At 36.7% G+C, this 18441-nt stretch overlaps 1 protein-coding gene across 1 annotated transcript in view; it reads right to left on the minus strand.

The window, feature by feature from the left end:
• The window catches only part of Reck (Reversion-inducing-cysteine-rich protein with kazal motifs), a 286139-nt gene that overhangs the window by 27811 nt on the left and 239887 nt on the right, over positions 1-18441 (minus strand). Inside the window, exons 5-9 of the mRNA XM_081736752.1 lie at positions 16048-16211; positions 12893-13088; positions 9497-9633; positions 3314-3566; positions 168-444 (exon numbers count right to left, since the gene is read on the minus strand). Coding sequence (XP_081592878.1) covers positions 168-444; positions 3314-3566; positions 9497-9633; positions 12893-13088; positions 16048-16211 — 1027 coding nt within the window. The remainder of the gene's footprint in view (positions 1-167; positions 445-3313; positions 3567-9496; positions 9634-12892; positions 13089-16047; positions 16212-18441) is intronic.

Raw genomic sequence — 18441 nt, forward strand, 5'->3', positions numbered from 1 at the left:
TTAAATACTTTAGTAAAGTTTTAAATGATTCCCTAATACAGTACTAGACATGCTGTACTCAATATGAACGAAAACAAGCAGCGATTTTTTTAATGGTGACGAAGTAAAGCAAGCCTACACTGAAACCATTTTAAAACAAACTTGAAAATATCAATACAGTTACCTACCTACATATCCTGTTGCCATGCGAATTATGGTGGCAGGGCTTGATTCTCAAGGCACACGCCACTGCCTTCCACGTCTCTGGAGAACAAATGGAGATATTTCGGATGCTCAGCCTCAAATTAGGAAGTCCCAAATAGCCTTTCTGATGCCATAGTGCAACGTCGTATCTAGCAGCTTCATCAGCAAACGATGAGCATTTGCGAAATAATTCTGTTGGTCGATTGTTAAAATTGGTGCAATAACTCAGGCCCTCACAACCTAACTCGCACGGTTCATCAACTGTTGGTTAAAATAAAGGAAGTGATAAATATTAAAAAATAGCATAATATTCTTATTTAAGAGTGCGCTTTATGCACAACATTCATAGGAACCGATACAATAAATAGCAATACGAGCAATTACACTCTGTTGATTTTAACAACATGGGTCAAAACTTCCCTAACCCTAAGCTAACCCGACCCTACCCTACTTATCCCCACCTTGCGTCATGTCAACAACGTGACAAAATCACTTGTTCTGCATAAAGTGCACTCTTGCCTATTTTTATTTTACGCTTACAAATGTTATACGCGTAGTTTAATAGTAGCAAAATGTTACTCGTAGAATATGCACAGTGTGTGTAAACTACCTAATTTTTAGTTAGTGTCCGGCTCAAACCTCTTGACGTTTTGCGAAAGCCAATGACGTGTAAGAGCGACGTTGTCGGATTTCATTTCCTTTCCTATACAAGAATAAGATGAAACGTTTCTTTCGTGAAACACAGATGGCAGAACGAAGTAAACGCTTCGAACTGAGGTATAAGAATAAACACTGGTTTAGATTGACTTGTGTATGAAGAAAGTACAGTAAATCTTAAATCTTACAGTAAAATAATGAGCCACTGTACGTAGAATCTTGCTTTTCTCCCTAATTATTTAGAAAGAATCTTCTTTCTTGTTTTTTCTAAAGATACATTAACATTTTATTAACAAAGACATTTTTGAGTGCAAATATCTCTCCCAAGTATCGAGTGTTAGACAACTTCTGTGTAACTTTCATTGGGTTTGCAAAAAAGAAGGCACGCCTTAAACGTCAAGAGGTTTGAGGAAGACAGTACATAATTTTAGAATACAAAGCAAAACAGAAAACTTCTCTAGAACCAGAAAAAATAGCATCTATTATAGTGTAACCCATATTATGCTTTATTTTAAATCTGTTCCTAATATCAATAATAGAAAGCAACCTTATATTCTGCCTATTTACTGATCTCTTACTCATGATACTTTCTTTCAAGCCAGTAAACAGAAACGAAATTAAGTTTATCAATACTATAAATTGATTTTTCTTTAACAGTAAAAAAAATAAAAAAAAAAAAGTTTGCAATAAAGTGATAATCTATAAGTACACACCCAAGCAGTGCTTAAGAATGAAAATTCTATTCATCACAGTCACTTTAGTCTCTCCATTTGCACCATGCTAAAGAAGTTGATTAGTTCTAAGCTTTATGTGAGCCTCAAGATGTTACTTTAGACACGGTCTTTAAGAATTCAAAATCCAATGGAGCTTAGAAAAGCTTCTCTTAACTTAAGCAGAATATTAGAAAATGATTTAAAAAAAAAAATCCTTGAAATAACCACTGCTGAACTGAAACAACTTTCTTTCCACTGTTGCTGAAAATAGAACTTAAAATGGTTAATTTAATTCTTAGCTGTAACAATTAGACTATCAACTAATAGGGCTGCCAAGTGTCCAGTATTTTAATGGACAGTTTGGTTTTTAACCTCCTTATCCGGTGTCCAGCACGACTTCAAAAATCGGACGTTAAATGTCCGGTAATTTTTCCTCTTACTGAATATTGTCAAACATTGTACGCTGTACCTCCAAGTAACTCTTATGTAGAACGCTTATTCAGTGTTATGAAGAATCTTTGGAGTGACGAAAGGAATGGTTTGTCAATGAGCATAGTTAAAGCAGAGCTTTATTCGGTTTGATATCGACCTGTCGTGCGCAGAATTTGCTAAAGAGTTGTTGACAGGAAAATTTAGTGACCTTATCAAAACTGCTAAAGGTCAACAAAACTATATTTCAAGAGCGCAGCTAGCACTGGTTCATCCTCAGCTACATCTTCCAATTAAATAATGCATCCAGATCTATTAAAAATATAGGCATTATGAGACATTACCAACCCTAGCGAAGCTGGTAAAAACTTTACTTTTCAAGTATATTTTGTGCATGACATAATTATATTGCCAATTATATTTGTGTTTCTGTTTAAATACGATGTATTATTGATGGTAAACTACAAAACTTACATATGCTGACTCAACCAAAACTGGAATAAGTAAGTTTAATATATCCTTCAAAACTAACTAAAGTTATTAAGAGTCTTCATCCCGGCGAAATTAAAATACCGCTAATTTTACAGTAATTTTGTGATATCTTTAAATAGATGAAATATAATTGAAATATGGAACAAGAGCGCCCTAGACAAAATTATTTTGCGTAAGGTACCGTTATCACAAGTCACCTAGTGGCTTTCCGTTTTCAGCTGTTTACAAACGCGAAAATAAATGCCGATTTTCAAAATGGCTCGAAATCGAAAGCAGATAAGTGAGTCGTGATAACGGTTTCTCATGCAAAATAATATTGTCTAGGGCGCTCTTGTTCCACATTTCGATTATCTTGTATCTATTTGAAGATATCACATAATTACTGTAAAATTAGCGGTATTTTAATTTCGCCGGGATGAAAACTCTTAACACTATTTTTTTAAAACCTTATAAGAGTTATATTTACAATAATATCTGAACATGAATCTTTTAAGCTCTGGAAGGTAAGCTTTAGATAGAGATCTTAAACATGAAATAAGTTCAAAATGACCCCAAAAGTGGACTTGATTCCCTTGTGCATGAACCCTCTATCTGTCTAACTGAATTATTATTATTCATATTGCCCATAGCTAAAGATGGAACCACGTAAACAAATTTACATAGTTCCATTGTCTTATAAGGGTTAATATATAGTCTATATATAATTATGAAAAAAGTACTGCATGCTGAATACTACGTAAAAATTAATTTTAGGAACTTCTTCATCTTCTACATGGTGTAGTAAACGCCCCTATGTGAACTTGAGGGTTCCTTAAGCCACCTGACATGATTGCTCTTACCTTCATCAATGCAGTGAATTAATTTTTCTTCCGATAGATTCGCCAAACATTGTTTATCGAACTCCCTTGCGTTCGTATTCCAATCATTTAAATACGTATTGACACACAGCCTTCGGCAATTTGGGTTCACAGCGCGAGAACAGCAATGAAGTTTGGCTGAATCCATTCCAGTGCGGTCGATTCGAGACATTTTCTTAGCTGCTGCTGCATCTGGTGGGTCAGAACTTCTTACGAAGCATTGCCAAAGTTCCTCCTACAAAAATAAATAAGGATGAATGAATACTCAAAATAAATAAATAAATAAATACTTCTGTTTCGACACTGAAGAGATTAGAAACATTTTCTATTGTAGACTTAGGTGATTGTTTTTTGAAAAGCTATTGAGTCAAAAGAGAGAATATATGCGAGTCAAAACAATCATTGCTAAAATAATCCATTCAAGATAAAGGACGAAAACATCTTTGGGTATGAAATACTCGCGAAGAATTGTTAGTACCTTTTATGTGCGCATAGTATGCAGCAAAATTATGCTTCGAATACTTAACAAAAAGTTACACGGGAGAACAAATAAAGAGGTTGAAGACACGGGAGAACAACTTGGGCTTAGGAGAAGTAAGGGCACAAGAGATACAATTGGCTTATTAAGGGTAATAATCGGTGAAAGGTTTATAGAAAAGGGAAAAAGGTGTATGTTGCGTATAGAAAATGATGTTGACCGCGTTAACTGATAATTGTTGTTAGGAGTTGTTGTGTTGGAGTTAGATAGTTGGGTTGGGATGGAAAGATCGAAGAATCATAAGAAACTTAAGTGTTAGAATAGCGGAAGAAATTACAGCGGAGAGTGCAATTGGAAGGAGAGTTCGAGCGAATATTGTCTCTTGTCGTTATTTAATACCTATCTAGAAGAGATAGTGAAAAAAAAGACCTACATAATGAAGACAGCATTTTGGTAGGAGGTAAAACGCTCAGGTGTATATCGTTTACAGATGATATAGCGCTTGTAGCGGAATCTGAAAAGAAAATCATTAAGATGTTAGAAAACTTAAGAAAGGGCTGTGAAAAATATAGGATGAAAATAAATGTTAGAAAGACAAAAGCCATGGTGATTGGAACGAAGTAGTCGGTGTCAAATATAGAAGTAGGAGAGGGGGGAATATAACAGGTGACTAGTTTTTGATACCTGAGTAGTATTATTAGTGATGATATGAAGTGCGAACGTGAAATAAAAGCAAAGATAGGAAAGCGAAAGAAACATTTAGCAGGAAGAAAAGACTATTTTGTGAGTTCTTGAATAAAGAGTTAAGAATAAGACTCATAATATGCTTTATGTGAAGTATTGTACGGTATAGGTTAGAAACATGGACATTATGCAAAAATGATGAAAAACACCTGAAAGCTGTCGAGATGTGGGTGTGGAAAATAATTGAGAGAATTAGTTGGGTCGAGCGGAAAACGAATGAGAGAGTATTAGAAATGGTGGGGGACAAAAAAACAATTTTAAATACTATTAAGAAGAGGAAGAGAAATTGGATGCGACATTGGCTAAGAAAAAACTGTATCATGAGGGATGTGCTAGAGAGTATGGTGGCAGGAAAGAGACGGTACAGCTAATAGATAATATCAAAACAAAAATAATACGTGAAGACGAAAAGGTTAGCGGAATACCGTGGAACATGGAAGCTTCTCTTCTCTGACTTGCCAATAATGGCAAAATACCTATGATGATGATATTTTATGAAGAGAACCAATATGGTCAAAATAATTTCGAGTCTCTTCCGTAATGTTTGCTATCCGCTACCTAATCTAAATACTCTCATCAAAGAAAGAAAGAAAGAAAGAAAAAAAAGATCTCGTTGCTGTAGGTTATTTGATCCCCTCGAGTTATCATTTCATAGCTGCTGAACATTTGAAGCTCGTAACGATCTTGAGCTAACGATCTTGTCAAAATGAATTTCGGTTCTCTTGTAGTATATACCGAATTATGGGAACCGATACCGTCGGGAAAAAACGGTTGTCTTCTAGAATACACCGAATTATGGGAACCGATACCGTCGATATAATTTCGGTTCTCTTCTAAAATACACCGAATTATGGGAACCGATACCGTCGATATAATTTCGGTTCTCTTCTAAAATACACCGAATTATGGGAACTGATACCGTCGAAATAAGTTCGACTCTCTCCTCGAAGCAGGCACGACGAAAACGTTAATGGTAACGGTCGTTACCATTAACAACCCTGCTATAAAAAGTCAATCTGTAATCTCGCTGTTTTGCCTTAGCATAATTTTTCTATTGCCTTCATTTTTATAACCTAATTCTTCCAATTTATTTAAATCAATTCATTTAACTAATACGGCTTTAAGAAGATGTAGCATGCTGCTAGCGACGAGCGCAACATATGAACAAAGGAACATTAACAATTATGCTTGCTGACACATACAACTTACGAATATGCCTATAAGAGATGGAGAAGACGAGACAACGATAGAATTCCTGTTGCAATGTACTAGAGCCTTAGGGATTCAACTCCTTTAATTGGTAAAAACAGGAAACGAGTTTCAAACACGTTGACAGCAAATTATTTTCGCCGTCCATCATATTACGAAAGACAATTATCCCTCTTCGTAAAACGGATTTACAACATCAAAAAGGTTGTGGAAGAACAATACCGTTTTGTATTTACTATCTAGTTGTAATGCCATTTCATTTGCATTTATTACTACAACTCGAGACGAGCTAACTTGAACGGAAAGCTGGCATAGAAGAGAAATACTTTCGCACATTCTTAAACAAATTAACATTTTCTTCGCCTGAATCTGATAAAATGAATCTCTCTCTGTTTTCAAAGGATATGCTTGAGTTTACATACTTTGTAGCGATACTCAGATTATTACTGACAATAAAGATGAAAAGTCTGAGGTATCGTTTCAAATAGTTATCAAATAGCAATTGTGTATAATTGAGCACTGAAATGAGAAACTATTTGTGATAAGTGAATAAAAAACTATTCCGAAGATAGAAAGGATTCTTAATGGTAGCAGCAATGCTTATTACTATTCAGTTCAAAATATTTTGTCGTTACGAATTTTGTCAAGGAATTTGAAGCTTAAAATATATAACACGATAATCATGCCTGTTGTGCTGTATGTATGGTCGCTTACTCTTACAGAAGAACGTAGACTGAGAGTATTTGAGAAAAAAAGATCCTGAGACAATTATTCGGACCCAAGACAGGGTGTCCACACAATTTGGCCCAAAAATTTCCCTGACTTTTTCTGACTTTCCATGACCAAAGTTCCAGATTTCCCTGACCATTAAATAATTTAAAAATAAGAGAAAAAGGTAGAAACCCCAGCCTCCACCTTTCGCATAGCTGGTCTTGTGCTCCCTCCATTTCTGTTTCTTTTATATATATATTATACTTACTATTTCATAAATTCAATAACTGAACAATGGATCTAAATCAATTTTTCCCTTACTTTCCCTGACCAATCCGCAATTTCCCTGATACATTTTTACTTCCCTGGCTTTCACTGAAATTTCAGATGTGGACACCCTGCAAGAGGAACGGGAATGGGGAATGGCGGAAACTTCATAACGAGGAACTGCATAATTTATACCGTTTACCAAATATTGTTACGGTCATCAAGTCTGGGAGGTTCAGGTGGGCAAGCCATGTAGCTAGGATGAAAGAAAGTAGAAACGCTTTCAAAGTCTTGACTGGAAGACCATTCGGCAAACGACCATTAGGAAGACCTAGGCGCAGATAGGAGGACAATATTAAGATGGATCTCGCAGAAATAGGAATATAAAGTAGAAAGTGAACCCGAGCTTTTGTGAATGTGGTATTGAACCTCTGGGTTCCATAGGCCATAGAGTTAGTTAGTTTATTCTTCCATACGAAAATAAACCAAGACTTACTGTTTTGAAGTGCAGTAATTTTTTCCAAAGTTCTAGTATACTTATGCAGTGGCATGGCGAATGGCATAGTATGTACTTATGTAATTATTTTAGCTCAACTCCCTCGAAAATAAATGACTGTCACCGTGGTTCACTGCACAAAGTTTAGATTAAAGTCCAATTAAATTCTTTACTTAAGTCAAACAGGTATTGGCAACGAAAATTTGTGGTTATCGATGCTGAAATATCATTCGGAATTGTGTATATTTTAAAATTTTACCCAAATACTATTTGAATTTATCTTCTACTTAAAACACTGTCCACACAATATAGTGAAGAGGGGCAATGGCTCCAGGCCTCGAAACCAGGCTTTATTCCAGAAAATTATGTTTGGCGGGAGAGGAATAAAAACAAAATGAGAGGGGACTGCACTGCGACACAATTTGCTAAAGGATGTGCCCTGCACAAGAGTAATCGCAATTTAATTTAGTATAGCTCCAAAAGAGAGGGGAGGGGGGGAGTTGCTCAGCTCCGGTGGGAGTCACTCAATGGAAGTATACCTGGAAGAAACGCTAGACCAACGTATGTATTCTTCAGGACGATTTTAAACTTGTTATTAAAGATTTTTACTCGTTATCTATAGACTTAGTTGGACGTATAAAACACACATATGCTAACACGCACCACAACAAACTGAACCACTATAAACTCCAAATTTTCCTCCATAGAAATTTGAATTTCAACTAACGCAACGATATTAATTTGGTGATTAAAAAAGAAGTCTCTCTTGTTTTCAGAGACTTCCCTCTTTCATATTTCCCCCTTCATTTCCTGGAGGGTCCTTTGCATAAATTTCGCTAATGAACTTCCTTTATCTCCTCCGGACATGGCAAGAGGCAAGAGAGGGTGTGTGACTCACTGTCGTTGCATCATATAATATCCACTTGTCACGTCCTCTCTCCCTCTGTCTGTGGGCAAATTCTCTTCTACACATTCAGAGTGCAAGGGGTAGAAGGCCGATCTATGTAGTTTGTTGTTGTCTGTGATTTGACATTGGCGATTAAATAAGTCTGATTAATGAACGTGTTGCTTTGGTTGGCGCCGCTACATGTCACAGACACGCGCGTGTTTAACCACAAGTACCACCCACAATGCAACGCAAACTGTAGCTATTACATGCAAGTATACGTATTCTCAACCAAACTCGCATATACATCTTCGCTTCAATATCAGATTTCGTAATATCATGTTTCATTTGTCTTGTTCTTGTGTGTGTGTTAAGATAAAACTAAGGACATATTTTATAGTTAGCCTTGGATGTCGTACATTTTTTAAACACAAGAAGAGGAAAATAAAAGAAAATTAAACACAAAATATAGCAATACATTTAAAGAGTTTTAAGAATATTTTTGATACTGAACTATATTTTTTTTCTTTAACGGTTTCCACAAATAATCATTTAAGAAACGAATTCAATATATGATAATACGCTATTCGTATCACTATCCGTACACTTCGTAGGCTCTACGTTGGGTAATGGTCGACATGGTTGCGAATTGGTAATTGCAGAAATAAACTTCAAAAATACGTTGGTAACCTAGCAGCACGTTTGGTAGGCCCTACGTTGGCTAATGGTCACCATGCTTGGAAATTGGTAATTGCAAAAATAAAGTTGAAAAATACGTTGGTACCAGACCAGCACACTTGATAGGCCCTACGTAGGCTAACGGTCGCCATGGTTGGGAATTTGTAAATGCAAACCTAAAGTTGAAAAATACGCTGGTACCCGAGCAGTACACTTGGTAGGCCCTACGTATAGGCTAACGGTCGCCATGGTTGGGAATTAGTAAATGCAAAACTAAAGTTGAAAAATACGCTGGTATCCCAGCAGCACACTTGGTAGGCCCTACGTAGGATAATGGTCGCCATGGTCGGGAATTCGTAAATGCAAAAATAAAGCTGAAAAATATGTTAGTATCCCAGCGTATCCAAAACTGTCCACTTGGTAGGCCCTACGTAGGCTAATGATTGCCATGGTTGGGAATTGAATGGCCGAACGTACTTTAAACCAATAATTTGCCGCAGGGCTACGCTGGCAATTGAATTGTTTGACAAATGCTCAGCAAAGCAGCCAATTACTACTACTATACGTAGGATCAACATTAGCAGTTGACTAGCCTACCGTTTCCCGCTGTTGGGGCTACTGACTCTCTGCCTGTGGTGCTGCTTTTGCTAGAGATGACGAATATATCTAAAATACAAAATAAACACTTATACTTACATCCATCTTGGGAGGTCCACATCCTCCTTCAGTCATTCTATCAAGAATCTCTTCCTGTTCAGCGATTTTCATCTTGAGATATTTTCGACAACTATCCGCACATTTGCGGTTTGGAGCAAAGTTGCAGCAATGGATATCTGTAATAATAAAGTAATAATAGTAATATAAATTTGCTATCATGAAACACAAAGAAGTATGGAGATTCAAGATAAAATGCTTCAACTTTTTAACTTTACGGAGAGCATCATCAAATCGCTCGCTCAAGTTGCCATTTAGTTAGTATTGCCCTAAGGCAAACTGATAGTCTTTTCTTCCAACAGTCAGTCAGTTCTTGTTCCTTTATTGAGCCTCCCTATGTACCCGTTGCTTCAAGCTTAAAAAATAACAACGTTAACAGTGGCGGCGTTTGAGGAAAATCACATCACTAAGTGTCTACATTTCATTACTGCAAGCCAAGGAAAGAAAACTTCGTACAACTTCGTATTTTTCTTTGCTTGTAGTGACAAAGTTTAAATTTTTTACCGATTAACTTCCCTCAAGTCTCGCCACTGAACGTTAGTACATTGTAAATAGTGATGACGTTAGAGCAGAATGTCAGAAGGAGAGGCGGGTGTCTTCCTGGCGATTACGTATGCCCTCTGACTGCCCCATCCCACACATGTATTGTAGCACAGATAAATACCAGGTAATATGAAATTATCCTTTTCGGTATACAAAAAAAAAAAAAAAAACATATATATCATATCCCTGCCCCATTTTTACCCTACCCCTCATTTCCCCCCAGCAATAAAAGCTAGCGTCGTCACTGGTTTTAAATCACTTGTAAAGATACATTGGTTGGCAACAGGCACGTAGCCAGGATTTCGTAATAGGGGGGGTCCGTGAAGAAATAATTTGGTTATCACACCAGGGGCTCGATCATTCTAAACTATTTTACTGCCAACGTACCCCTATTGATTTGTTACGACAATAAAATTAGGATATGTTAGTACGTATTTTAATAATAAAAAAAGCTGTGAAGAAATCTCGATTAAAAGAACAGCCCTATTAAAAAAAGGATTGAAAAAGATATAGTCTTCCGAGTTCATTCGAACTCGGTTCTTCTTGTCTTCTTTCTTCTTCTTTTTCTTATCTTCGTTTAATGACGTCGAGGATAGCATCGAGATCTCTTTCGGCAGTAAAGATATCCTATAAATTGGATTAGTGTTACCGCAAAATTCAAAATAGCTCATATTATTGGTGATTCTGGGCATTTCTTAAGTTCTACCTGAGAGTCTATCTGATAGAACCAGTTTATCCATCATCATTTGTAATCCCTAGGATCAGCATGGAGCTAGATGAATTTCTGAATGTTCTCTTACAATAATATCCATATTTAACTTGACTCTCCTCTCCCCCCCCCCCTGTTTCCTCCATACAAAGCTCCTCATAAGACAGAGTAACCAAACGCTTGCTGCGGCTTTTTATTTTTAACGCTGGGTCTTCTTTTCCTCGTTTCTTTTTGTTTAATCCTTCCTTACTTTTTCATTTCTGGTCCTGAAGGGGGGGTCCGGACCCCCCGGACCCATCCCTTGGCTACATGCCTCTTGGCAATAAGGCTTTTTATCTCTTTGGCACGAAATAAAGCAGAAAACATATTTAGTTTTATTATTATTATTATTATTATTATTATTATTATTATTATTATTATTATTATTATTATTATTATTATTATTATTATTAATACCTCTTGTTCTTCCAACAACTAAATTATGTCGTACGAACTGAGACTTTATACAGTCGAATGGACATTTGTTGTCGCAAGCGCCAATGCCCAGTAAAACGGATGAAATAACAGGTCGCACTGCATAATTTGATTTGATTAACTACAAGAGACATTTTCTTAAAAAAATCGTTTTTAGGTGTCTCGTGCTCAACAGAAGAAAAGCCTGTATTTTCCAATTACTACTACTTATTTTCATGGGCCACATGATTTTTTTTTTTTTTTTTTTAATTACAAAACTTAACATTTCTGATGTTGTGCAGATAACACATCATCGCTGCGCCTCGAAGAACCGATATGTGTTAAAACCACAAATTTTCAGGAGAAGCAAAAAACATTTCGAACTCTTAAGATTTTGCCAAATATACACGAAAACACTTGACAAATATAATATAATTATTTCTTCGTTAGCATGCTTCAACAACATTATATTACTATTTCTGTGTTTACGTAGCACATGACGGTTTAACTTTTGCGCCTTTATAAGCACATAGAGAATTTGTAGGCTATACGTACGCGATGAGGACCTGAAGCCTTTAATTTCCTTTTTTTTTTCTTTTTCTTTTTTTCATTGTTGTGGCGAAACAATTGGATATTCACTTATCACATTATAAGGGACGCTGCCTGACAGCTTTCAGGTTTATTTGTACGACATAACTAATTTTCGACAAAAAAAAAAAAAAAAGTGTCACATAGCGGTTCTTCGAGACGCAGCGACGACATGCTACATTTTAATTTTATACACAGCAAAAACCAACCGTTCATCTTCCTTGTAAATTGCGCTTCTGTTTTGTGAAAACCAAGTGTAATTCTGGGATGAAACTCAATGGAAAAAGGTAAGTACCGCGTCTGTAAGTGGTCTCTGCAATACTCGCTAGATGTCATTACCATGCGAGATGCTGACGTAGTGCGTAACATAGCTGCTTATGGAACTTGATGTGCTTCCTGCCCTTTCGCTTCATGCTATTATTATCAAATTTTCAGTAACTACACCAAAAGTGTAAATTGTTCGTCTTAATTCACAAGTACCAGCCCAAACCTTAACACAATAGTGTATAGGAGAAAATTAATAAAAATTTAAGTTAAAAAACTTTTTTTATCATAAATTTTGAACTAAAACACTGATTTTAAGTTAATATGCACGTCTGTAAGTAAACTACTATCTATTTGCACCGTGAACTGGATACGGCTTCGTATACGGAAAGTATACATTCTGATTTGATTTTATTACTTTGTACACTCAAAAGACTGCTTTAAAACAAATTACTTTTAAATGTGTTACTTATTTTAATAAGAATAAAACAAAGGATCTTACTTTTAATGTAAACTCTCATAAATAACACTTACTTTTAATGTAAACTTTAATGTCAGTTTATTTAAAATATAATCTAAAATATTATTCATACGCTTTTAAAAGGAATACAGTATTTATTAAATTACGACAAATATATAGAAAAGAGAAAAATATATCGCATATAAGAACAATAAATATTACAAAAACTAGTGAAATGCAAGACCTTCTATTTTATATAAAATTTTGTAATGTTCGTATTGGCCGATCTTTAACCAACTAGGACCATCTGTTGAATACATCATGAACTATAGTACGCTTTAGTATAACAAAATACACTTACTTTTCTCAGCATTAACTGCAGGAGTTACTTTGGTGTAATTCTTGACGCACACGAGCACTTTCTCACTCGTATCACTACAATATTCTTTTACATTATCTCGTTGTTGTCGACTAGGTGTCATCTGCGAGCGAAAGATGGCTTTACAAGCGTCATGACAGTCTTCTGTTCTGGCATTTCGACAACATTCTTCACCCACCTAAAGAAGATTATAAAAACAATTGGAAATGAAAGACATCCAAATGAATAGTTAGCCAAACAAATGGTAACTACAGGATGGCCCAAAACTAGGTATATATTCCCGTACTAATCGGCCATGACCAAGGGCGCCGATTTCTCTGTAAATTGGGGGGGGGGGCGGCATTCAGATGCAGAAGGCATATATGAGGATTTTAAGACAAATTGCACTCAAATTATCCCAAATATTGTATATTCGTAAATAAAATGCAGGGGCCCACATGAGTTATGGGGGCCCGGACCCCTCGGCCCCACAGGATCGGCGCCCCTGGGCATGACATTTTATATCATTTACTTATTGTTATCCATACAGGTATTGACTTAGTTTCTTCCTTATTTGTTCTTAATTTATTTTCACTTATACCTAAGCTCGGAACAAACAAAAGCAAATAAATTCATTAGCTTAATAAATTAAATTATCATAATTGATCGATGCAGGTATATATACCTACTTTTGGGCCACTCTGTATAATTGTTATAAACAAAACAATTAACTACAAGACAGTGCGGTTTCTTGATATTACAGTCCAAATCTTCTCTCTTTCGTTCTATTAATGAATGGGATGCGGTGTGGCCGATCTTCAGTTTCATCTCTCTGTTCTGTTCACCAATCAAGCCCATATTACTAGTCGAAATTGTCTAGTATGGGCCGATGAAAATACGATTTCCAGAGGAGGAGATGGGAAATCTATCAATACTTTTTAGTGTTTTCTAAAAACGCCAGGCCTGTACGCAACCAATATTATGTTTTTATCTTGCGGGCTTACATAACAGCAGAGGATAAACATCTGGGTAATAGAATTGTTTAAATCTGCTAAACATCTGGATAATAGAGTGGTTAAGTAAACATTCTTCTCCCTCTCATTTATTCAGACTGAATCAAGACCGGGCAACGACGCATGCTTACAGCTACAGTAGTTTCTAAATACAATTACTCTGTCTCAACACTTGCCCATCTTTTATAATTACAATTCTTTAATTAGTTTTTTTTCCAACACTAACTTTAATAAAATCCTGGCGCAAAATTCTTAGAGACCCTGCACCTACCAGCCGGCTTTGATATTTGAGTGATACATGGTCAGCACATCTGTTCCCCTTCGCCGTTAATGCTGGCTTACTAGACCGGAGTTCGCTAATTCTTTCTTTTGAGTTGCTCCCCAATCGTCCTCACAGTGATGGGTGCACGCCGCAATGACAACACAATCTGGTGAGTACGAACGGTTACCCATCTTTTCTCGGACCAAACCCGGTACTGCTTGACTTCGCTGATTTCACAAGAAGTGATATTACAGTGCTCATATTAATTAGTTCGTACAGATACCTGATAACAATACAATATTTTTCACACAATAAACCCTATAGCTTATATGACAGTTTTACTGTAAAATTAAATGTATTGATCGCCTGCTACTTATACAACCCACAACACACCTACACTAGGCTGGTTGCAGGAGAATGGGCGTTCTGTTTACTCGAAAGCAACTCAGCATTTTTCGTTTCGTAGTATGATCAAAGCGACCATTATTGCCTTCCACAATGGGATTTAAAATATTCCAAAGACTAAAACGTGAAACTGTAATACCCTTCAAAAATAAAGCTTAACTATAATACCCTTCAAAAATAAAGCTTTTAAAAACAATGCTTTTATAAAGTACACTAAAAACGACAAACTGACTTATTCCTTTATCTGTGCTATTAGTTTATTAACAAAAGTTATGAGGGGGAGGAAAAATACTAAAAATACTTTTGTACGTTAAAAAGAAGAGATGGAACTAACATTAAAAGTATCGTGTGTGAGAAAATCACTTCCCTAATATCCAATTTTTTTCCTACTGTTTATTACATATCATCTTAATATTATCTCATGTGGACCATGCACTATATATGTTTAATGAAATATCTTTATTATAGCTCTCACAGAGAATGGGCGCACCCTTTAGTACTGGCTATATACGAGGGAAGTCAAAAATTATCTACACTTTTCTCATAACTTTTCTTATATTGCGCACTTTGTGTTCTGTCCTCGCATATTTTACTGTTGTGGTAATGCTGTGAACGTGATCTTAATTCCTCCATTTTTCTTCCTTCTGTTGCAGATATATCATGGCTGCTCCATTAGAAGTTTGCACCAAAGAGGAACAATGAGCAGTGATCTGATTCCTCTAGTCGGAGGGTGTCAAAGGACGAGGAATTCATCGCAGACTATCATCACAATATGGGAGAAGTGCACTTTGGCTCTGCCGATCGAATCATCCACGACGAGCTTCGGTTGTCTCAGATTTAGACGTGTAAAATGCGGTGCAAAAGTGGCTTCACGACCAACCGAAAACCTTTATTTGAAAGGAATACGTAAGCTCGATGACCGTTGGGCCAAGTGCATTGATAAGGAGGTAGATTATGTAGAAAAATGGTGTGCATAGTATAACCCAAGGTTCATATAAATAAACTGTAGAATGAAGAGTGTAGATAATTTTTGACTTGCCCTCGTATACTGTGTGGATATTATGTTCAACAAGTAACAAAAGATATCTATACAAATATATCAAATCAAAATGGACGGGACCACGATGGCTCAGTAACAGAACATTCACCTCTGGCGCCAGGGATCTCTGGTTCGATCACAGGTGGTGTGAGGTAGTGATGGACAACGTCGCGTTCATGGATTTTCTCGAGGTCTGTCCATTTCTCTTCTCATTTTCAATCGCCCAATTCTTTCAGAATTATTCTCTTTAATCAAACATCCGCCTCTTGTATTCTACAGATTATAATCAATGGACGTAAATCTAAAAGAGCAACATCAAACTTCCCAATTCAATTCTTTTTAAAATAAATAAATAAATACTCTGCTCTCCATTCCCACCTATGGTAAAAATTCCATTACGATTTTTCCTTCCATTGATAATACACATATAATTTCTTACCTCCTGTTTGTGTAGACAATTGTAGAATTCAATTTCGTCACTCTGCCTGCAACTTGATACAAGGTCCCCTTTGGATTCAGCTTTCACACACGCAAGTTTACACCTATTGGACTGCGGTAATGTACAACACGGTCGCCCAGGCCACGATTCGCCTCTTTCGATTTCTGTAATTAAAAGAAAGAAGAAAACCAGTTAAGAAAATTGTTTTTTTAAAAAATATACATATCTAAAGGTAAATTTAATCTGATTTTCAAAAGTGAAATCGATGTTCCATATCGGTTTTTTTATGACAATTTTTTTTTAATTTGGCTGCGCCGTTTTAAATTTCGGTCCCGGGTTCGATTTCCGGTGGGGGACACTCGGTCGAAAAACTGTAAAAACCTTTTTCAGGCCAGCCATCCTGCATAAGGTTTTCCTGAGTATTTCTCATTCACACCAGGCAAATGCCGGGATGGTACCTAATATACAGGTCCCAGGCCGCTTCCTTCCTTCCCCAATCCTTTCTTTCTTTCCTTTCCTTGAATAGTGTAATAGCCGAAGGATGTCATCGCTTATACGTGACGGGCTGATATGGTTATAATGTCGAATGCCCGGACATCTAAATCCTGAATCCTTTTAAAATTTAATTTCGATTAAAATGCGTCTTCTAATGGGGAAAGGGGTTCATATTTTGTGGGAAAATTAGAATAACTCACAAATCCTTTTCAAGTTACAGAGATTAAACTCAAGATTAAAACTCTACCATTAAAAATAAGCGAGAACTTGTTCCAATGTTGTCGAAAATGCACTTTCTAAAGGACGAAAAATGGCCATTGTAAGGAAATAGCGAAACCATTTGAAATGAACTTTGAACATACGAGTTAACACCTGGGTCGAACTGATAGTTTTTTTTTTTTTTCTTTCTTTCTTTAATAGTTTCACTATGACTGAAATTTGTATCCCAATGATAAAGAGGAAAGACGGTTCAGATTTTCTGTTAAGTATAGAGTATCTCGTATGAGCCCTGAAGTTAGGGAGATGAAGTTATAGAATAAGACTATTTAAGGCATATTACATATAGTGCTTTAGTATTCCCCAACCAACAAAAGACCACAGTGGGTCAGTGGTAACCTTCCCCATTGGTCTAGTGGCTAGCGTATGTACCTTTGATTGCACGTGGTTCCCGGTGGAAGGGCACAAAAATTTTATCACGTCTCGTTCAACCAAAAACGTGACAAAGGACAAACTTCTGGTGTATGAGGTTCATGGTTTAATTCCAGCTCGTGCCAAGTAGACTTTGTGGAAAATAAATATAATGTGCATGTTTCTTTCTGGGTTCTACCGATTCCTTCTATTTTGTTCATTGTACCATTTCATTCCTTATCAAAATAATCTCTCTGTGGTCATGCGTGGCATAGTCGCTAACACTCTCACCTTCGGTGCGAGCGGACCGGGTGCGATTCCAGGTGGGGACACTCGGTAGAAAAAAGTGTAAAAGCATTTTCAGGTCAGCTAATCTGAGCGAGGTTTTCCTGAATGTTCCTCATTCACACCAGGCAAATACTGGTATGATACCTAACATAATGGCCCCAAGCTGCTTCCTTCCTTTCCCATTCCTTTCTTCCTCTCCAATTCCCCGGGCAGTGTGATGGCCGAGTGACGTCATTCCTCATACGTGATGGGCTAACATGGCCATAGGTGCCAAAAGCTCAGAAATCCAATTTCCAATCCTAATCATCATTTCTCCCTTAGCCTCGGTGCATAATCGTGGCCCGTAGGGTGGCCAGATGTCCTGCTTTTGGCCGGACAGATCGGCTTTTGAAGGTATTGTCCCGTGTCCGGTTTAGTAGTCGAGTCGGACGTCCTTTTGTCCTTCTTTTCAATTGTCTCATTATAAATGTTTAACTTCCCATTATTCTGACATCTCCAGTCTCAGACATTTCAGAATTTGCAAATTATTATCAATGTAAGAGTTCCAAGATTTGGTAGGAAAAGCATTAGATTTGCAACCCTGCCCAAACTATATCAATATATCCATCTGCTTCATAAGCCTTCAATTGTGTTAGAAAAGATGTGTGGCCGCGTCATATACACCTTGAACCGCGTGGGAGTTGATAGCGAAAGATCTGCAGCTTGCTTGAACAAAAAGATGCCTAAACGTAATTAATGAATTGAATTGTCATATATGGAAAAAAGGTCTACAAATTCACGAAGTCCGGCTTTCTAAGTCAATGTGTCCGGGTTTTTAATAATTGCCTTCTGGCCACTATAATCGTGGGACGTTAAACTGGAAATCCCATTAATTTCATTTCATTTCATTTCCACTGCCACCAACCGTAACAATAAAAATAAGATTATGGCATGAAATAAAATGTAGTGCAGTCTTGGTATATAATTACGATAGAAGCTTGACAT

The sequence above is a fragment of the Thermobia domestica genome, chromosome 13 (genome assembly GCF_964235325.1).
Source record: "Thermobia domestica chromosome 13, izTheDome1.hap1.1, whole genome shotgun sequence".
NCBI lineage: Eukaryota > Metazoa > Arthropoda > Insecta > Zygentoma > Lepismatidae > Thermobia > Thermobia domestica.